At 36.4% G+C, this 23618-nt stretch overlaps 1 protein-coding gene across 1 annotated transcript in view; it reads left to right on the forward strand.

Annotated features, from left to right (window-relative positions):
- LOC144434716 (dynein heavy chain domain-containing protein 1-like) overlaps positions 1–23618 on the forward strand; it is a 77024-nt gene that overhangs the window by 34315 nt on the left and 19091 nt on the right. The window contains exons 43-69 of the mRNA XM_078123230.1: positions 184–321; positions 755–917; positions 1728–1996; positions 2317–2502; positions 3112–3306; positions 3513–3792; positions 4308–4473; positions 4649–4907; positions 5430–5575; positions 6107–6296; positions 6808–6906; positions 7772–7982; positions 8369–8679; positions 8978–9239; positions 9928–10143; positions 10684–10793; positions 11402–11777; positions 12444–12560; positions 13625–13702; positions 14308–14537; positions 14945–15020; positions 16057–16202; positions 16762–17035; positions 17725–17895; positions 21527–21687; positions 22358–22561; positions 23308–23478. Coding sequence (XP_077979356.1) covers positions 184–321; positions 755–917; positions 1728–1996; positions 2317–2502; positions 3112–3306; positions 3513–3792; positions 4308–4473; positions 4649–4907; positions 5430–5575; positions 6107–6296; positions 6808–6906; positions 7772–7982; positions 8369–8679; positions 8978–9239; positions 9928–10143; positions 10684–10793; positions 11402–11777; positions 12444–12560; positions 13625–13702; positions 14308–14537; positions 14945–15020; positions 16057–16202; positions 16762–17035; positions 17725–17895; positions 21527–21687; positions 22358–22561; positions 23308–23478 — 5205 coding nt within the window. The remainder of the gene's footprint in view (positions 1–183; positions 322–754; positions 918–1727; positions 1997–2316; positions 2503–3111; positions 3307–3512; positions 3793–4307; positions 4474–4648; positions 4908–5429; positions 5576–6106; positions 6297–6807; positions 6907–7771; positions 7983–8368; positions 8680–8977; positions 9240–9927; positions 10144–10683; positions 10794–11401; positions 11778–12443; positions 12561–13624; positions 13703–14307; positions 14538–14944; positions 15021–16056; positions 16203–16761; positions 17036–17724; positions 17896–21526; positions 21688–22357; positions 22562–23307; positions 23479–23618) is intronic.

The raw sequence follows: 23618 nt of genomic DNA on the forward strand, positions 1-23618 counted from the left end.
ACCCCAAATAATCATGATGAACCTTCACATTGAACCTGTTTGCCTTTGATTATCAATGTCATCCAGTTTTTGAAATCTGAAGTCATGAAAATGCATACATTGTGTTTTGTTTCAGTATACAGTCTATCTCAATTCACTTATACATTGAGTAAGATATTATCATTCATTATGATTATATTTCAGGTGGTGATGAGACCTGTTGCCATGGTAACACCAGACCGTCATCAGATCTTAGAAGCAATGCTATGCTGTAAAGGTTTCAGTGAACCCAAGACTTTGGCAGCTAAACTTAATATGTTGTATGATATTTTACAGAAACAGGTACATTTATATACTTTATTTTTCTACGTTTTTGAAAGTTTAATAAAGGAGAAAATCCAGTCCAATTTGCCCCAAGTACTTACAAGAATTGCATTGTAGTGTAAGTGTTTCATTTTGCCACATTTCTTTCACTGAGTTTCTCTGTATTTGTCAAGACAAAGAGATCAGGGTAAATGTGATGATGTCATCACCAAACGATTTCCCATAAACCCTTGCAGGAAATTCTCAAAATGACTGAACACATGTCAAGTACAGTAGGGCAAGTTTTCAAAGTTGAATAAGTTACTGAGGTGCTATTTTGTCACCTAAAATCCACATGTTAATATCAGTAATCAATACAAGAGTACTGACTGCACTTATAAATACAATTCCCAAAGTACGGTAGTGTTTTCATATTCTCAATATTCATTGTTTCTGTGTACATTGCTTTCAGCTCCCCGATGGCAGTGGTGTAAGATTTGGTCCAGGATTACATTCAATTAAAGTCTCTATTCAGATTGCCACTGTCAAGCTATTCAGTAGAAGACAACTACATCAACTGAACAGTAGTAGAAAGAGTGCAGTGACTACACCATCACTGTCTGATATACAGGAAGGTATGTCATACACTATGTCATACTATACAGCTGAGATATGAAAACCGTCTCTGTTGTAGTAAATCAGTTGTATGGTGTGTTACTACCATGGAAAGCAAGCTATCAGCTAACTAAGAGAGCCCCAAACTAAAACTATTGTTGGTGCATGTGGTAGACTACATACACAAGTGGGTTATAGTGGTGTCTTGGTTATGTGGATATAATCACCCTGTTATCAAGGTAATGTAAACATCAAAAATGTGACCCTTCAGGAAAACTTGCCATCAGAGACACTACCCTACTGTGAGTGTAATTACATCACTGGCCACTAGATGAAAACTTGCCATCAGAGACACCACCCTACTGTGAGTGTAATTACATCACTGGCCACTAGATGAAAACTTGCCATCAGAGACACCACCCTACTGTGAGTGTTATTACATCACTGGCCACTAGATGAAAACTTGCCATCAGAGACACCACCCTACTGTGAGTGTAATTACATCACTGGCCACTAGATGAAACTTGCCATCAGAGACACCACCCTACTGTGAGTGTTATTACATCACTGGCCACTAGATGAAAACTTGCCATCAGAGACACCATCCTACTGTACGTGTCATTACATCAATATCCCATTGATAGCTTTATCAACATGGTTGCACTATTAGCTTTAGTTTGCGTCTATCTTAGTTTACTGATAGCCTGCCTTCTCTAGTAGTATGTTGTAATAAATCATTCTGTATGTGAGGTATTTGGCCGTCTCAATAACATTTCACTATATTAAACTGAACATACTGACTATATCAGCCCTACTTTGCTCTGTTGCAGCCAATGTGTTTGATGGAACTGATCTATCTGAATTTGATGATGAAAGCGTTCGTCAGGAAGCAGCCTTACTGTTTGGTATTCAGAAAACCTTGTTACCTAAACTACACGGTGTAGAAGCAGTGCAGATAGTAAAACAGGCTATGAGGGCAGTCTTTCCACAAAGTAGTCGGCCGGGCTCTGCCCAGGAACATGACCCTGTACTAGTAAATGCTATACAGGAACAAATGGTGACTGATAAATTACAAGCTAATCCACAGCATGTATCTAAGGTAGGTAGTTTATACCACTGCCTTCATTCTAATCTCTACTACCAGCTGATGATACTGATTTGATGTAGTACACTTTGTATTGGTATTGTGTATATAACGTTATAGACTAGATTGATGTGGTCAGTTGCATGCTGAAATCGCCTGTAAAATTTGACATTTAACACATTTAAATGTGGGGGTGTTTTCAACTATTAGGCCAAACTGATTAAAATGATATGATAAATATGTACATGGTTTATAGCGTTATACCATCTGAAACATTGTTGATCTATGATATAATATTACGTATCTTTCATGATGCTAAAACTTTGTTATTTCAGATGTTACAATTGTATGAGAGTATACAACAGAAATGTGGTGTGGTCTTGATAGGGGCATCAGGTAGTGGTAAAACAACAAGTTATCAAACATTGGCCAGGGTCCTGAACACACTGCATAGCAACCCACCAGCCAAGGAAGATATGACAGCATATCGCACTGCTCCTCTCAGAGGACCCAGAATTAAGGTAATATACCGTACTTGTCCGTGTTAGCGCCCTCTTGTGAGCAAGGGCCCAGTACTTTTGTTTTTAGCAAACTTTGTTTATGGTTAATATTCTACATAACGCCCAGGCACACCCTCTCCTTTGTATATATTTGATCACTGGTCATGGAGCAACATAATATGTCTTGTTTCCATGGAAGCCTTCCCAAAACAGTTTGCTTCCTGAGGGCAGAGCCTGGGGGAACTAGATTGTGTTGGAGTGATTCACAGGGCCAAGGGAAACTGGCGTATGATGTTGCCTGAGTAAAGCCAGTCAACTTGTGTTTTGTAACACATCACATCCATTTCCTTCATCTTACACCTGTCTAAGGAATTCAGAAACATATACTGTCCAAGTAGACATTGATTTCATTCAGCATGATAAAAAAAATAACAAACAGACTTGACAAACTTGGTCTGTGGACTACCAGTATGTCCCTTAAGATGATGTTAACAATTGTAAACTAGTGATTCTGAAAATTGTAGTCTTTGTACTACTTCATACTTGGGTAATTTATTGAATGAAAGCAAGGCTTTGTCAACATTGTGACATAGTAACGATAACACTAAATGATGCTGTATTCCCTTCTAGGCCCTAGAAGGTAGTGAAGGCCGTCCTTGTAGTTCTACAGCATCCAGTGTGATGGATAAAGTACGTCACTTGTCCAGAATTATCTCGGCTATCTCTTTACATTGGTATGATGTAGTTGGTCAGCATACAGAAGACATCACATACCCAAGAGTAGATGTATCAACTGTCTATCCTGGAGTACTCAATATGCATGAGGTAGGTCAAAGGTCAAAACTTCACAATGCCATACGTTGTAAGTCAGGTCAAAACTCATAGTCTGCAAAAATCTGTGATTTAATAAGTGTGAATGTTAGATTGTATCAAAGACAGTGGAGAGAAAGTTGACGTGGCTTGATAACTTCCAAGGTATCCATTTTTTTAGTCTACAAACATGAATCTTACATTTCTTGTTGTTGTTTCAGTTATATGGTACAAACAGCAGTACTGGTATGTGGAAGGAAGGCATCGTATCTAAACTGATCCACGATGCCAATGCACAGACTGTGGCAGCACAGGCTATGATAGAACAACAACAAGAGAAATCACAGGCCCAGGTTTCAGCTGCACCTACACCAAACATAGTCAAGAAATGGATTGTGTTAGACGGTGATATGACTGCCAAATGGGTGGACCATCTAACAACGCTACTAGACCAACAAAAGAAACTGTGTATTAATAACGGAGAGCAACTCAATATTATGGGTAGGTTATGGATATTATTGTCAAATAAAATTTTTGTCCATTTATGATGGTTCATTTTTAATAACATCATACGTTGGAATACTCAGGGAAAACCGGCTTTTTTGGTAGTGAAAGTGACATGCAGATCTGGTTAATTCATTTCAGTCAATGTTGAATAGTTGGAGTACCCGGGAAAACCTGCATTGTTTGGTGGAGTCAAACTGACATGTAGTCTGTAAGGTATGCCATGACAGGGTGTCCTCACACATCGGTCAACCCCTCTCATGTCGATGAGAGGAGGCCGGTGAGGGCAGAACGACACGATATCTTAGAGTCTACCTGAAATTCAGATCTGGTTAATTTGTTTCAGTCAATGGTGCATGGGTTCAAGCCCAGACTGTAGTGGTAATAGCCACATAGGCTCACCACCTGGCAACCAATTGTATTCATAAAGTGATACTTTAGTACATTTCAACTGTATTCCTGTCGGTATTTTTGAACTCATAAATGTTGTTATGTTGTTGATTTTCTTACAGATTCTACTTCAATGTTATTTGAGACATGTGATATGAGTACTACATCACCGGCTTTACTCAGTCGTTGTGCTGTGGTTTACCATGGTAGTCAGGTTGTACAGTGGAAAATGTTATTTGAATCATGGTTGCAGACTGCCAAGGCACGATGGGAACTGTTTAATAGAAGGTAAACTAAATAACAGTGAGATTATTGTGTCTTTTAGGTTATATAAAATAAATTTACCTAACTCTAACTCTATCTGAATATAATACACTATCTTGAATTATTTGAAATCTTTTTAGCACTTCAATGAAGACATTTCAGCACTGACATCTCTCCTGTTTTATTTTCCTTCCCCTAGTCTTGATGTACTGACTTCCATGATGGAAGACACGTTTGCTGCCACCATCAAGTTCCTCACAACAGAGTGTTGTCAATCTCTGACATCTGATGTCTTTCCTGCCAGTCATAGTAAGGTTACCATGACAACTGGTATCCAGGAAGTGTCCTCATTCATGAGTATTCTGTCATCTCTCTTTGATAAACATCTTCTACGGGAAGATGAAGAAGACCTGTCAAGAACTCCTACACCTACGCCAGGTGAGAAATTACTCAGATATGTACACAGAGATGACACAGACACAAATAAACATAATATATGAACAAATACACACACACTAATGCCAAAACGAATAATTATATATACATAAATGCATACACACACTTGTGTTCCATGTACACATTAATACACACAGAGACACAAATACAAGTAATAACCATACCCCCCCCCCCCCCCACACACACACACACACACAAAATAACAAATGTATATGCAAATACTTACAGGTAAATTCATGATAAGCATACTAAGATTTATAAATACTTTACTCGTAGCTATGTTAACAATGTGAATTAGTGTGAATAATAATAAATTTGTCAAGTAGCAAAATAATATGACCAACACAAACTCTTCTCTACAAATAGTTATAGTAGATGTACACTAGTCTGTAAGGTATGCCATGATGGGGGCGCCCTCACACATCGGTCAACCCCTCATGAGAGGAGGCTGGTGAGTGCAGAACGACACGATGTATCTTACAGTTTAGATTTGATATGATTTGCCTTCCATAGAAACAAAGGAGCCATCAAGTCGACCTACAACGGTAGGAAGTCTTAGTCGTCATGGTTCAAGTCTGGAAGATGCAATCACACCAAGTCATATAGGTCAGATTGTAGGAATGTTTACATTTGCCTATATCTGGGGATTTGGTGGTAACCTCCATCAAAGGTATGGTAAAATTTTATATTTCACAGCATTTTACAATCAGAATTTGTACTCACATGCACATGAAAAATCATGTCATCATTGATTGATATCTTTGGTAGGAACAACCAGTGATTTCATTAACCAGTCACTGATTATCTGACCTTTGATGAATGGAATTTTATATGAAAGCAGTAACATCATCCATGATTTTATATATAATGTAGCTTACCAAGGAATCAATAATATCTATTATTTGATTTTGTACTTCAAAGAGTTGTTTCAAGAGCAGAAAAAATACCACTTCAAATTTTTTTTCATTTGTGCACTTGTACATCTGTTTTGTATGTATATGCGTTTGTATTTGTGTGTCCATTTGTGTATTTATGTGTGTCTGTGTGTGTCTGTGTGTGTCGGTGTGTCTCTCTCTCTGTGTCTGTGTGTAGCTACACACACTACATACATACATGATTTATTATTCATTCTTAGACATATATCAACAACTAAACCCAATTCTATGCTGACACTCATTTCTCTGTTTTCATTTGACTGTAGATGTATAGGTAAGTTTGATAGGTTTGTAAGACACAGACTGACTAGAGCCAGACATGATGTACGTCTACCAGGTCCAGGTACAGTCTTTGACTACACAATAGATCCTAGTACCGGTAGTTTAATATCATGGAGAGAATACAGCCAAGATGGAATCAAAACACTGCCATCCAACTTTACAATTGTACCAGAGGTAAGTACATCACCCTTGTATAGATATAAACAAAATATGGTGACTTATCCAGTAATTATGCATTCTAATTTGAATGAGCATAAAGGAATTGTTCAAGAACATAACATAAAGTAAATATTCTTGCTCTTCAAAATAAGTCATGCAAGTCCATGCAATTCTCAGTATCTGCAATAGCATTTTACCTCATGCTAGAGGGTTAAAATAGAACAAGAAGGTTGACTTATTCTCATGTGTGCCTATAGTAATGCATGTGAAGCGCGTGTAGCGGAAGCTATGATGTCGATGAAGAAATGAAATATTCGTTATTTTTATGATGTGCCTAGGCAGTAATATTCTATTTAGGTACTGAAAATAATGGATAAGTACATGATACATGCCTTGTGTATTGTCCAGTCAATGTCCAAGTACTGTAGGGTATTTTGTCAAAGCCACAGTGCATTAAGCATACTACAGTTTCCAGTACAATATACTACACAGTAATAATCTCTACTATATATTGTTTTGTTTTCAGATGGAAAGATACAGTCACATTATAGACCTGTTACTGAGTTGTAACTATCCAGTGTTATTAACAGGACCACCTGGTGTTGGCAAAACATCTATTATGCAGGTTAGTTGATCTAATGTCCGCTTATCATATAAAGAGGGAATAACAAGTTGGTCCTGGTAAAGAGAAGTTGCTTCTAATCCCAACTTCTGAATCTGAAATGCACCCCCCCCCCCCCAACCTTGTACCCACATAAACCGCTCCTCACTATTCAAAATTATCCAGTTCTATTTATAGGAGTAACAGTTGTAGACAAAATATCAATAGTGGTGTTGTCAGCTTTTTTAGTTTGATGGCAAACTAGTCAGTCCTAAATGGCTACAAGATAAATACATCTTACAAGACATTACCAATCTCCTACCCCCTCAACCCTTTCCCACCACATTTCATTATATGCATGTGTACACTCTTTAAAGTGGCCATATGGATGAGGATTGGATATTGATTTTGGATTTTTAATTTATAAACCAATTTTATCATGGCTTCCTACCTGAAATATCAATTTGAAACAACATTGACAAGTCTGTGTTTGTGATTCAATACATTGCAAAAAGCTATGACAAAAATGTGTAAAATATTTGTTATTGTACGTACAATAACAAACATTTCACACACTTATCAGTCTTTTGCCATTTATTAAGTTACAAACAAGGACTTGGCATATGTTGTTTCTCATTGATTTTTCAAGTAGAAAACCATGATAAATTGTTTTATAAATTAAAAATCCAAAAAATACCCAATTCTCATCCATATGGCCACTTTTGAGATTAAAATTGATGGCAGAAGTTACACATAGTGACGTAAAAGTGTTATCAAATTATTGTATATTGATTATACTGTATGTTTATTATTAATAAATGTTATCATTTACTACATTGGAACATATCATAGATTTACTGTTGTCTTGTCTGTTTAATACCACCATCAGAATATGGTCCACAGCAAACATTATTTCACCAGAACTGTACTATCTATGGGGTTAGATTCTACTATGTTACAACAACAAATAGAGACCAGACTTGAACAGGTCAGACAAAGAGCTGCTGCTATGGCTGTCAGTAAAGGGGAAAAAAGTGTTGAAGCTAAGCATCTGTTCTTTCTGGATGATGTCAATGCTACACCTACAGATGAACAAACAGGTAATACTGTACTTTGATTATTCATATAGTAAATCTAGTAATCTTATATTCTGTTTTAATTTTCAGTTTTTAGTATTATTTGCACAGAATGTATTGTTCCAGATAAACATGTTATTAGTGTTACAGCAGAACTCCATGGCACTTGAGTGTCAGTGCAGGGTATTTGCACTTATGCTTGTGGTGTTTTCTCCTACATTTCCACTGGTTTCATGAAAATCTAGATGCAGAAAACACCGCAAGCATAAGTGCAGCTGTCTCAAGTATGCCACCTGGCCTTCAATGCATGATATTACAGATGTACAGCTCTATCTGGAATCTTTCCATACTAGTGATGTACTATATATTGTCATAGTTTATAACCCAGTATACTTTTTTTCAAATTTTAGGTGCACAGCCATGTTTGGAATTACTGCGTCAGATGCTAAATCAGGGTGTTGTGTATGATAGACAGAGATTGTACTTGAAACCTGTAGATGGTGCTAAGTTTGTAGCAGCGTGTGTATCTCCTGGTGTGGCTGGTATTGGTACTGGTGTAGCACACCAAATCATCCACCCTAGACTTGCCCGGTTATTTACTGTATTGACTGTGTTCCCAATGTCTAATGAAGCTGTACATCAAGTGTATGGTAAACCATTACAAAGCTGGTTAGAAGAATTCCCTGCATATTCCATTGCACACCACTATGAAATGGCACATGTAAGTATATAGAACTCGTCCATATCATTCTTACCTGCATAGCTGTACTCTGATAATAATTCTAAGAATAAACTCAATGTTATAAAATTAGAGTATCTCTCTGTATCTGTTATTGGAATATCAGTAATGAAGTATACCAGTGATTTGGTTACTAATTGTTGTAAGTTGTTTGGTATTACAGACCATTCTGTTAGCTACCATAGATAGAACCATATAATGTAGTCCAGAAAAACTTGTCTATAACTCCAGTCAATATCAATCTGACAACTTGATATTTTGTATTTGTTTTATTCTACAGGCCATTCTGTCAGCTACAATAGAACTATACAGTGTAGTGCAAAAAAACCTAACACCAACTCCAGTCAATGCACACTATGTGTTCTCACTACATGATGTAGCACGCTGTGTTAGCAGTATGTTTCTACTATCACCACGGTCCAACAGAACTAGACCTAAACCAGGACGGAGAAGAGGTGGTGGTGGTGGTGGTGCTGATGGTGGTACTAGCAGGGCTGGTGCGGAAACTGCTGGTGGTAGTAAAACAAGAGGTAACACACCAAGTAAGTATATGATGTCATAACACACATTTAGGGTGGAAAATACAGAATTATGCAACTTGTGGTTTCAATCAAGTCAATGTATAGATTATTACCATATTTTTGTGCAATTTAAAACTGAATTCATTCTTTATTTACTGTAGCTGAATTGCTAACCTTAAATAAAAACTACTAAACCTTGCGCCATTTCAATGTATAAATTACAGCTCTGTTAGCTTATACTATGACAGAACCTCATGACACGCGAATGAAAGTGTGGCGTACTTGGGGTATTTGCATGACTGCTTGCAGTGTTCTTTGCATCCATACTTTCATGCTCGTAGCAAGTGAAAGTGCAGCAGAAAACACTGCAAGCACAAGTGTAAATACCCCTGAGTATCCACACTAGAACTCATGTGGCACGGGGTTCTGTTACTATTACATATGTTTATATGTTAATTTCCATAAAAATCATACAGGGCGATCACACAATTTCGTTTTGTAGCCAACGATGATGTCCTCATTTGCATATCATTTGCATGCAGGTATGCAATAATGTTTTCGGTATTGCTCTGCAGTGAAAATACCACTAGTATGTGGATGCACCGTGCAGGTAATCTCTGGTATACACGATATGTAATAATGTGTATTATGATACAAAATTTATATGAATAATGTTGTATGACTACCAGTATATTTTGTTTATTTGTAGGTAAACCAGGTGGTCCAACTCAGCAGGGTCAGATATCAGATAGCAGTCAAGGTAGTAAAATGAAACACAGTCAGAGCTGGAACTCCCTGGGAAGTAGTAGTGAAGGCAAAGCAGTAGCCACTGCCATGGTAACGCCTCCAATGATGAGAGTTGTGATACGACTGTGGTGTCATGAAGTCACCAGGACTTATTATGATAGACTACTTACTGATGAAGGTAAGTACAGACTAAATAAAAGTTAGACCAAATGTACAAAACAAAGTGGGTAGCTGTTTCTAATGCAAGAAAAAAGCTTAGGTGACACTGACATATTGTCTTTGGTAGGAAACTTCAGAATCTATGGGCATTGCACTTAACAGAAATGACTTAACAAGGCCTATACATCACTTCTCCCTAAGTTCTGATCGATGCCAGCTGTGTACTGATAAGTGAAATTAAATGAAACCAATTGTATTTTATTTCATTTATCATTGAAGTTTTTATTAAACATAGTTTAATTCACAAGGTATTCTTTCCTTGTAAAGTGCCAATGTGATGTGTAAAGTAAAGATCACAATGAAAGTTTAACTTTTTAGTAAAATACCAACTTTATTACACAATACTTTGGTCATGCAATAGGCCGTGAGATGTACCTGGTCTGCAGAAACCAAATATTAACTTTAAGTTAAAGTGCCAAGGTTATGTGTATAATAAATATTTTCACAAAATTGTCACTTTTTTATACCAACTTTCTTTTTATTTATTTATTGTATTCAGATCAAGGGTGGTTTACCAGACAACTTCATGATGTTGTGGAGAAACATTTCTGTACAGGAAGAGATGGCTTGGGACAAGAAATGGAAACTATTCAAGAAATTCATGAACAGGTAAAGAAAGACTAAGATTCCGTGTACACAATGATGTTTTCAAAAAAGACGACATTGTGTAAATAGGGCCTACGTTTATACAATGTTATGTAGTAAGATGTCATTACATGGAGTAGGTACAGTTAATGTATACACATGGAGGTATAGTAAAGAACCCTGAGTAGTGAGAGGATATTGAACACTAGAGGGGGCTAATTACAAAGAGATGAAGAAATGACTATCACAGTAAAGATATCATATCAAGTTCTGATGAGGATGTACAAATTCACAAGACACATGTTGAATTGAATTGTTCATTGAACAGATACAAAAATATGTACATTCCAAAGGAGAAGTTTAATGTCAGGTTAATATATCTGGTGATAACCACAGAAATAGTTCGATCTGGACTAGTCAAGTCTGTAACCCTTACAAAATAAATATACAAGAAAAAAGGACAAGTGTGTGGCTACACAATAAAAGAAAGAGAGAATTCGCTCTCCATGCACCTGTACCTATGCCCAGCCAATTTCTCAAAATTAATACAGTTTGTATTTGGTAAAGAAGCAGATTAAATAAGATAGTATCTTTTAATAGTATTGTTATCATATACTTCGTACTGTTTTCAGACTGAGACGGAGAGTGACATAGACCGGCTCAGAATTCCACAGAAACCAGGCAAGGGTCTAACACCACCACCACCAACTCCAGCTAGCAGTGGTACATCTAGTAGTCAGAAAACACCCACACCACAAAGTACAACCAGAAAGAGCAGTACCCCAACATCTAAACCACAAACAGCAGAGTCTCACAGCTCACGAGGAGAACAAACAAAAGATGCTGAGCCAAAAGACAGTGATGTTAAGAGTCCAGAAGAAATAGACAAACCACAGACACCAAAGAGTGACAAAACCCAAGACACATCATTAACACCGCGGAAAGATGATGGCAGTGTGAAAGATGATGAAAAACAATCTAAATCAGTAACCCAATCATCTCCTGAAAGTAAGTTTATGGGGTGACGTGAAGCTATCACGAGGTTCACTCTGATTGGAAAACATTACATATATACTTTATCACAAGTATTGTAATCATTAACAATACAGCCAACAGATGTACTCATTTCCTTTGTTTTCTAACCAATCAAAATGAACCTTATAGTTTGCTTCACATTATCTGAAGTTTATACCAAATATCAATATACAATTCCAGTAGTTGGTTTTTTTTTGTTTTTTTGTTTGTTTTTTTTTTTGTTTGTTTGTTTGGTTTTTTTTTTGGGGGGGGGGCTGTCATATATTAGAAATTTAGAGAAACAGCTAATTTCATAAGTCAAAATATGGTTTTAATAATAATAGTAAAAAAATACAGAAATTGTGTAATTGTCTTTGATAGCCTTTACTTCTGAAATGAAATGTCATTATTTACAGCGTGATTTAGTATATTTGCTAAGCACCAGCCAACAGCCTACTTGCTTACCAAAGGCTGCCCTAGGTTGTACATATCCAAGTGAACTACAATGTCAACATAGGGCAAAAGACTATGACAAAACCAAGAGGTCAAAGGTCAGACCATATTGATATGTTTGAGACCATGAATATTGATGAAAAGTGAATGTTTTAAAGATGCACAAAATGTTGGTATTAATTTATTGTGTGCTTTACATGTGTACAGGTAATGAGACTTTGAGAAAAATTAGTATACCCCATACTCTTGGCACGACAACAGAGACAACCACGCCTTACACAGAAAGAGATTCAGCTACAGAGTCAAGAGTCAGCACTGCATCAGGTAACACAATCTTGAATTCCTGCCATCCTATATTTACTTTCTAGTTTAGCTTCTGAATCAGCTTTCTAAGCATACACCAATCAATCAGCTTTCTAAGTCACTATCCAGTCAAATTTCTAAGCTGTCAATCAACTCTCTAAGCCACACCGCACCCCAATCAAACTCTCTAAGCTGTCAATCAACTCTCTAAGCTGTCAATCAACTTTCTAAAATCAACTATTCCTCAATATTTTAAATTTGTCCCTGTACTTAAGGATTTTATTTTATTACAAAATTATGCATTCGAAATGAGTATTATTTGATGTGACTTCTACGTTTTGGGTTACATGGTGATTGTTTGTCTTATTCCACTTTTTCAGACAAGATATTTTGATAGATAAAGCTGTGTTTAAATATTCACTATTCTAAGAAAAACCATTTTTAATACCAAGTTGCCTACGTACATTACAAGTATCTTATACACTTGTATTCCTGTCAGTCACTATTTTAAACATGTCTGTGGAACAAGAAACACACCATGTAAATCAATACATAAATCATAACTTCTACATTCTGTTTTTACTGCCTTCATTTTCTCCATCTTCATTTTGCTTTCACTTTGTCTATATTCCACCGTTTTTCACTTTGAATCTAAGGAGAGTCCAACAGACTATATACACCATCGTCTTCAACATTGTCATCTTTGCCATCATCGGCAGTCTTATCAAGTGGTGAGTCAATGTCCACACAAACTGACTCACATCTGGAATGCGATGATAATGGCACAAGTACCCCCCCCCCCTCCTTATCCCTCACCTCCCCTCTCTATTTCCAACACTCATCACTCCCTCTACCTATGTCAATGTTATGACATGTCAACCAGTTAATTACTTTGTAGACCTAATTTTAAAGACTTGCAACTATAACCAATAACTAAACTTATTAGTAGTTACGTTGTGTCTGTGTCCTACCCTATCACCCCCTGCACTCAGTAACTCAGTAATGACTTGATTTGATAACTTTAAATAGTTTATTAAATTAGTTCATTAATTAATTGAATGATATTGATTTTTGTCTGTGTACAGTTGCATCTAGTGACTATGATGCCATGACACCCTATGAACAAACACCAAGATCTGAGGCAAACAAAACATCTACAACAGGTAATGAAGAAAGTGGTCCTGTGTGTGTATGTGTGTGTGTGTGTGTGTGTGTGTGTGTGTGTGTGTGTGTGTGTCTGTGTGTGTCTGTGTGTGTCTGTGTCTGTGTGTGTCTGTGTCTGTTTGTCTGTCTGTCTGTATGACTGTATGTCTATCCTCCTACTGCCCATCCATCTGTCTGTCTGTCTGTCTGTCTGTCTGTCTGCCTGCATGTGTTTGTCAGTCAGTCTGTTTGTGTCTGTGTCTGTGTCTGTGTCTGTATGTTTACATGTACTTGTATGAGAGTATGTATGTATGTATGTATGTATGTATGTGTGTGTGTGTGTGTGTGTGTATGTATGTATGTATGTATGTATGTATGTATGTATGTATGTATGTATGTATGTATGTATGTATGTATGTATGTATATTTAAGTGTGAGTGTGTTGTGGGTGTGAGTGTAGATGTATGTCTGTAAGGGCATTATCCTTGTGATTTCATTTGTGTATATTAGATGCATATATCTTTTCATATGTTGTTCCCAAACTCTCCCTATATATACTATTTGAACTCAACATTAAAATAATCCATTTGACGAAAGTGAAACTGTTCTTATTGTCCATGATCAGAGAGAGAGACAGCTACAGGTACAGCCACTGGTAGTAGAGTAGGAGCATCAGCTGGTATTCTACGTCAATCTACCACACCATCTACACCAGGTGTTCTCAAATCATCTACTCCTAGGGAAGGTGATAGTAGACCAACAGGGGCATATAGACGTGGTGTTACTTTCAAACCTGGACTGATTGGTGATGGGTACCATGGTAAATATCAAGGACCCCTCATTACTATGGATCAGGTAAATATACAGTATCATATGATATGACAGCTTGAGATAAACCATATACAGTGGGGGTGGGGTGGGGGGCTTTTTTACACCTCAAAAATGAAGTTCAGTCAGTTCTACACAGAGATTTGAGGTCGGTTCTGAACTTCATTCCTGGTTTACAGCATAGACAGTGGAGGGGAAATAAACACAGTTTTAGCAAAGACAGGTGACAGATTTAAGTATAAAGGAACTATACATATTTTAATGTCGAAAAACTTAACTACTTCGCTATTAAGAAAAGGACAACAAAATAAAACTAAGCAATTTGCAGTATAGTTTAATACACTGATAATGTAGTATATAAGTGGTACAGATCCAATGATTCTGACTAAGACTGTGAACAACACTTTGTTAATTATGTCTCCGTTTTGTTTCAGCTCTGTATACCAGGTGAAAACTTATCGGATATCATTTTTAGTCAACATCTCTACTCAGTAGGTTCAAGGGAAAGAGGTAAGTTAGCTCATCTTCTCAACTTTTCCTGGAAGTTTGTCAGATTTTTGTACACTGTTGGACACATACTAAAATCTGTATAAATCTGGTCTATGATGATCTTCTTTGCATTTCTTCAGTTATTGGCTTTCCTTATAGGTTTTCATTTGATCAAACACTGACTTTTTGGGTTATTTTCTGTAAATACATTCTTAGTATTTCAACATCCACCCTATCAATCTATGATAAAGAAACACTAAAAGTGACATACTATGTTGTCATAGTGGTTTTAGTAATAAAGATACACAAAATGATATATACTTGAATGCTAGACACCTAACGATAAAGCCATTACATGTACATACATTTACCAAAGTGTAATTTGTCTGATAATTTTAGAATTGTTTAAATTGCATCATTTTTACCAAGACAGGTAAGGCATAAATAAAAAAAATCATTTGTTTCCAATAACATGACTTCAGAAATTAGGGTAGGTAGGTAGGTAGAAATTTTTTTATTCTTTTTATTTTTTCATTTTTGAGAAATTGCTTCAAGTCTGAGACAATATACTCATTGGTCACAATACTTCTGTGATAGTTTAATGGTGTAAAAAGAAGACAATTTTGTGTGAAGTAGACAAATACTACAATATGCAGACTGTACTCTATAAATTCAACTTGCACTCAGTATTTCTGGAATGAGATTTTTACAAATAATTCTTGACCACGGATGCTATGGCAAGAAAATTTACACAGAATTAGAAGTAAATTCTCACTTTAGTCTCTGGATGTAAAACTGTTTAGGGTCGACAACTTAAACTAGGGTTATTAGAAACATACATTTTTTTTTTGGCCTAATATGCACAAGAACACATAGTATTTTCAAAAGTAAACTGAGTGTATGCAAGGAGTGCAAAGAACTTTCAGTAAATGGATTAAAAAATAGCTTGAATCTTTGATTAGTTTCTCACCTCAGTTGTGTTTTTCAAGAATATTAAACTAAGTGGTGTTTTCTGATTATCACCATGATAGTGTCATGTATTGTGTCTAACTTACAGGTTATAATGAAAACAGTGACAGTAATTTGATGGATGGAGTACAGAGATGTCTACAAATGTATAATGATAAATTTACATCCAAGAAATTAGACACCGTTCTCTTTAAAGAAGCATTGCATCACATTGCTAAGTTAACAAGAGTTCTTGTAAGTATTGGTTATCATTTTAGATTTGTGTACGACTATATGGTTTTAGAGTAGAATGGCTGAAAAAAATGTTATATTACTTTGGTCATTGAGCTTTTGGTTTACTAAGATAGTCACAAACTAAAACTATTGTCGCAACATGTTGATACAGCAGTGATAAGATATTGAATGGACGTTGGTTTAATTATAGTCTCAGTAGGGAGGTACTTTCACGAGTGTAGTGAGTGAAAGTGCAGCAGAAAACATTGCAAGCATGAGTGCGAATACCCCTGAGTACCTACACTGGAACTCACATGGCATGGGGGTTCTGTTATTATTACACATGTTTATCCAAAACAACAAATTTCCGTAAAAATGACACTATGTTATCACACACTTTCATGTAGAATGAACGACTGTGTGATCATTTGCATATCATTTGCATACAGGTATGCAATAGTTTTTTCGGTATTGCACTGCAGTGAAAATACCACTAGTATGTGTGCACACCTGTGCAAGTAATCTCCATGGTACATATGTAATAATATCCTACTCCTGTTGTATATGTTTGTAATTTCAGAGTATGACTGGAGGTAACGCCCTTCTTCTCGGTAAAACACACTGTACTGGTAGAGCCACACTGACTAAACTTGCTGCCTATGCGGCTAGATGTAAACTGTATGAACCTAAACCATCTACTAAGGGAGATATGCAGACTAACAGAGAGAAACTGAGACAGTATATGAAAGATGCAAGTCATGTTGCTGGCTTACAGGGAAAACCAGTGGTTCTGCTAGTCAGAGACAGTATGGGTGATGAATGCATGAAAGACGTATCAGCATTTATGATGCAAGGTAAGAATCTGTAATAATCAGGGTTGTCATAGTAACAACTTAAATTGTAAATTACACACTGAAATGTAATGGCCTCGTTTATAATTACATTATACTTGATATAAAAAGGTAATAAAATATCTGACATTGCATTCTTTAAGTTAGGTCAGTAGATCATTCAAGACGAGTTCCCAGAATAATTTACTAGAGTCCCAGGTCGCACAAAGTTTTGAAAGTGTTACCAGATTTCCCTCTGTTACTGGCGTTCAAACTAGTCGTGACGTTTCGCCCTCACCGGCCTCTTCTCTAGGTGGGGTAGGGGTTGGCCGATGTGTGAGGGCGCCCCGCCATGGCGTACCTTACAGACTAGGGTTCAAACCTTAGGGGAAAAAAAACAGTTCAAGTCATCATCCCAGCTGATGAATCAAAATGAATGTAGTATTGTCAGCTTGTGTCATTGAGAAATTAGTTTGCTATCTTAGATATTCAAAATCAAGTTGTATTACAAGCTCTTCAATTACAAATATATGTATAGTGTTATTTAGAAATAATTGTATGCTGTGAAAAAAAGTCTATAGAATCAAAATAAGCTGTGTAATTATCTGTCTATTTGATGGATTATGTTGAAAGTGTATGTCAGGTCCAGATTTGATCTTAGCTTATTGAATTCATGGAGTATGATTATTGATATTTGACTTCCATCACGACAGGTACCCTACCCAATCTTTATAATGAGGATGAAACTGAGGAAATAGCAACAGCTATGCTACCAGGGTCAAAGGGCGGAGGTCATCGAGGTCAGCGCCTTGAGATGGCTGTAGAGAGATATTACAGACGTGTGTGTAATAATATGCATATAATTGTATGTATAGATTTTACTGGTAAGTCACACTTGCTTTCTACCTGTACTGTGCTTTAGGTAGTGTTAATTTGAAATTCAACATTTTTTCCTTTGGTCCTAGCAACAATGACCACACCCGTAGCAATACCCGATTCCAGTGTATTTTGCTAAAATAATAAGTAATCTGGTAACATTTTGTTATTGATTTTTATTATTTTGTAATGAAAATGTACATGATGTTTAACAAATTTTTTCTTGTGTGTCTGGGAGAGCATTTGTGCAACTTTTGATAAGTAAATTTCATATTTAGCTATTTCAGAGTATCTTGAGGAAAATTAGGGTTACACCACTCAATCTACCGCATGTATATTTCACTTGATACAACATAGTAAATGTGTCAATTGTCATGTTCATGTTCAGAATCAACAACTGTTGATCAATGCTATGCAAATGATGAGTGAAAAACTAGTATTAAAAGTGTTCTCTCCTGTATGTCATATCTTCTAGTTCTATGTAATATAAACACTGTTTACAGTGGTGTGTTTTCTGTCTGTCTAGAAGAAGAATAATGCTGGATTACATTGTGTAGTCACTCTTTGGGTAGAATACATAATGCTTGTCTTAAGTCAGCTACAATAATCCTTGGTGGGATGTCATTTGTTGATGTTATCCCGTAATACTTTGGCTCGCGGGTTTGTGGTGTATAGCTTCTATCATTTTGAAAAACACAAACATGAACGCCAGACTTGTTATATTTGTGTACTACACTTCCACAACTGACATATACATTGTTATCACTGTCCACGTGTATTCCGCGACAATCTTTCAGTTTACCACGGCCAAATTGATCCTGGTACTGATCATCTTTGTTGAATACCAGAACACATCCCCAGATATAATCTACCACATACAACTTTCCTTGCCTGTCAAAGGCAATGTGATAACAGTCTGTTCTTATGCCAGGACAAGGAATTGATTTGATTAAATAACCATCTTGGGTAAATACTCTGACATATGAACCATTCCATACTGTGTCTGATACATACACATTCCCATTCAATGGATTTATCGCAATACCCCAAGGAAAATTCAGGTGGTTACTCCCAAATCGCTTTATCAATGTACCCTTGTCATTACATACCACTGTTTGCTTATTATGATGATCTATACTAAAGTAATTGTTATCAGCTGATACTGCAACATCACGAGGCCTGTAGTTTTCAATTTCTGCAAATTTCAGAATTTCTTTACATCTGCCATCTGTATCTATAACTTGTAGCCTCTTGTTACCCGCATCAGCTGTAACAATGTCACCCTGCTTGTTTAAGGCGATTCCATTAATGTCACAGAGCATTCCTTTTCCTGAACCTCTTTTCCCTATTGATCTTATTAATCCTTTTCTGACGGTAATCTTAGCAGGTAGTCCTGGTAGTGATTTATTCCTAACTCTGATATCAAGGTCATATTCACCAGAGTTAGGTGTGTTGATAGTTGCACTGTATGTGCCATCATTGTTGTATCTCACTTTAACATTCTCTATACCACTCTTTGGTGTGTGTAGTGTTACTTTCATTTTATCACGTGATATCATCATCTGTTTTCCAGCATCATCTCTGATTGTGACAACCACATTTATGGAGTCCCCCTCAGCAATTCCTTTTGGAATATTTTCAACTGTACATTTTGATGCACAGAAATTTGTCGCCAGTTCTCCAAGGCTGTTCCCTCCATCAATTTGTGGTTTTAAATTAATGGTCTCATTATGTATATCACACTCCATTCCTTTTCCATCCATGATGTATTTTAGAGTATTAAGTTCAGTTGGATGTAAATTGACACTTGCCTGTAATGTTTGTACATAGCTGTTGATGTTGTTGGTGGCATTCTTTTGAATCTCAAGTTCATCAGAAAGTTCTTTTAAGTCGTTCAACTGAGAGGCATGCTCATCAAACAATATACCTAGCAACCTCTTTTCGTCATCTCTGATTTTTTTGATAGCCTCCTCAGCTTTCTCTTTCACTTTCCTCTTTTCTTCTTTAAATAGTGAGTTGATGTCATCCATTCTCATTTTAATGTTGTCCATTTTCCTTTCCTGTTTTGTCATCAGAGCTGTCATAGTTTGGCATAGTTCACTTATTTCCATTTGCATGTCCCTGTTCTCATGTTCTTTGTGTGTAACTTGAAAACAGTGTGAGCAAATAAGTTCTTGGCAGGTTTCACAATAGAGAGTAAGTTTATATTTATCATCCTTATGGACTTGACAGTGATTTTCTGTATAACTGCTCTCCAGCACATCATGATATACTTCAGTTGATTGAGTTTCTCTTACTTCAACCATGTATATTAAGTAGGCCATGAAAGTGTTTGTTTCCAGTTTGGAAACTATGCCATTGGGCAGAGGACATGATTTGAGGCAAGCCGGACACTTCAGACTACTATCATCACCTGTACCTGTTCTAGAAACCAAACAGTTTTCACAGAATGTATGTAGACATGGTAGAATTTTAGGTTTCTTGTAACGTTGACGGCAGAGTGAACAACAAATAAGCTTCTCACTTATCTTGTCAAGAAAATTGTTTGTGGACTCGCTAACCGCAGTAGCCATGATGCTGTCCCTCTGTGTGTCTTGGTCTGTCAACATACTAGCAGCAGTAGCCATGATGGTGTCCACCTGTGTGTCTTGTTCAGGAATGTGAACAAACTGTCTTCAGGCCCCTAATAAATCGTTTGCAGTACCATGGTAATATCAAAATAAAGCTATTTAATAAGTGAACTATAAACTCATCTTATCATGGCCTTATTACCTCCATGGTACATGAATCAATATTTAACCAGTGAACCTTTCATGCAGTTGTCACGTGCACACCACATTTTATCTTTAATATTGGCCAATCATATCTCAGACACTATTATTCTTTGGTTCTGCAGTTTGTACACTGTACAGTTATTTTATTTTTGGATTGCTGACATTATTATTCTTTGGCCCTGTTGGATGTCTTTCATTTTACAATAATCTTTCACATGTTAGTCTGATCAGTAATATTTTGCAACATATGCTTACTTTGTTGAATCTGGAGCTCACTAGATGACTTTTTGGATCACTAACTGCCATGCTCTAGAAGGGTCCTTTTGACAAAATTATAACTGTCTACAGAAGTATTTCAATAATAACAATACCATGTCACTCTTGTCCGCTAAAGTTCACAAGAGTATGTGACAAGTCGATCATTCGATCATCAACAATGCAACAACAGTGCCAAACAGCTTGCTCACCATGACAAACCTCATACATTTGTACAATACATTGGAAGCAGTGAGTTGTTCAAACAGTCCAAGAAATAACAGTTAAAACAGAAGTTTCGAGCTAGGCTCAATTTCAATGTTTACAAGATTGTGTTAGCCTTCAAAATGTACCTAGCTGCCTAAATATTAATCACAAAAATTAAAAATTATATCACTGCATGCATAAACACACCAAAAATAATTTTCATGTAATAAAAAGACATATTTCAAACACAGCAGAACCAGTGATGTAGACGCCCGTTGCCATGACATAGATGTGCATTGTTGTGATGTACAACGACCAGAGAATATATTCCATATATTTGTTCAACGTGGCTCATGCATGGTATAACTTGACTTATTGACACTTTGTTGACCTTGAATTTCAGACATTAACTACTGTAAGGCCATCACTATGTTACAAAAGTTTCCAGCCCTACTATCCCGTAGTTGTTGCATTGATGTGTACTTTCCATGGACACACGAAGCATTGGTTAGTGTCGCTACACAGTGGATGAGAAGAGAGACAACAGATAAACAAACAGGAAGGGTATGCATGCACTACTTTTTATGTTTAAAAAAGTCAAAAATCATAAAAACTGATATCAAGTCAGTCTGTCTGCAATATTTTTTGTTTTCTGTCTAGTAACTTATTAATTACTGTAACTGTTATAAAATTGTCAAAACCCACTTTTGACAAATTTCGTTGATTTGCACAGGATGATTAAAATATTTATCTATCATGTGTTTTGTGTTTGGCTCTAAACTTTGGTTTGTCTTACTCTTACAATCATATTTGAAAATTCATTACTGCAAAGTCACTTTCATATGACAGTTATCAAAAAAGACAAAAGATTCTGTAGTTTGGCCACTAGGCGTGCTATTTAGAAATAGCTTTTTGAACTGGAAAGCCTAGGGTCGTAATAGTTGAGTACTATAGCTATGAATATTGTTTCTTGTTTCATTTAAGAAAGACTATTTTGAAGAAAAAAAACCTACACTTGTTATAACCATATGTTGTTGATTGCTTAGTGTACTAAAATGTCATAGACGTCCCAAGAAATGAATTTTAGCCATCATCTTCCCTTAAAGTTTATGATGAATTTTTTGAGAGTTTCTGCAAAATTTTGCAACTAGAATAAGGTGTTGTGAGCTCATAGTTACATTGCCTATCTAGCAGAATATCATTTATCATATCCCAATATATGTTACTTCAACAGCTTCACTATATACCATGGCGTCATGATGACCCAGCAGCTCAAATCTCAGCAATCTGTAATGCCATGGCATATATACACCAATCCTCAGAACATATGGTAGAAGGCTTGTACAAATCTAAGATTAAATTCTTTACTCCAACAACCTACCTAGAATTTGTGGATCTGTTTAAACACATTGCTTCTAAGCTGGCTAAAAGACACAAGGTAAATATACAAATAAAACTATGAAAGTAAAATTGCTCAGACACAGTATGTCTAGTAGACTGTTAAGATATGTCATGTTGCTCTGCAGTGTGCCCACTAAGCCAATTTGTGCGCCACTGACGCACACAATTTCTAGTGATGCACCAAAATCTCTTACTATGTGGTGACTCAGTGTTTCTCATTTTGACCCACAAAAAGGCTACCATTAGAGGGTGCACTGTTGCTCTGCCCTCACCAGTGAAAGAGGTTGACCGATGTGTGAGGGCGACCCATCACTGCATACCTTACAGACTACATGTGTCTAAGAGCATTTCATGTATTTCATCATTTTTTGAAAGAGTCTGTGCATGTTTGTGTTTTCTTAACTTTAAGCATAATACCCTGAGACAGACTACGAGGAGAATTTGAAGGGTTGTTAGTATATTAGAAGGTTATGAATATTTTCATGAGAGTAGTGCATGAAATATCACAGCGAAATCATTAAAATCAGATTTTTTTTATCTGAATTGCACCTGGTTTCTTCTCATTTCTGATGAACACTCAGAATAACTTGAAGTTAGTATTTTGATAGGATTATGTGAGTGAAACAAAGGAACCATTAACTCTGCTCTGACTTTGATATGAATTCAAATTATGATGTGAAGATCCGTAGTATTGCAGTTTGACTTGTGAGAAAAAGATGTTTTATGAAACATGGTAAAAGTTCTGCATTAATAATGTAATGTTGTTATTTTCATATTTGACAGAAAACCATGATCAAGTATGAGAGAGCCTTAAGTCGTATCAATGTAGCATACGATACCATAGCTAACTATAGCACACAAGTAGATAGACTTACTCCTATGTTACAAGATGCATCACAAACTGTTGAACATCGTCAAAAAGAAGTTGAACATTCCAAAGGAGAATACCAAAAGGTACAGTATTGCAATTGTATTCTAGATAATTCACACCAGAATTCTCTTTACTGCATGCTGTATTCTAGATAATTCACACCAGAATTCTCTTTACTGCATGCTGTAGTCTAGATAATTCACACCAGAATTCTCTTTACTGC

This window comes from Glandiceps talaboti, chromosome 4 (assembly GCF_964340395.1).
Source record: "Glandiceps talaboti chromosome 4, keGlaTala1.1, whole genome shotgun sequence".
NCBI lineage: Eukaryota > Metazoa > Hemichordata > Enteropneusta > Spengelidae > Glandiceps > Glandiceps talaboti.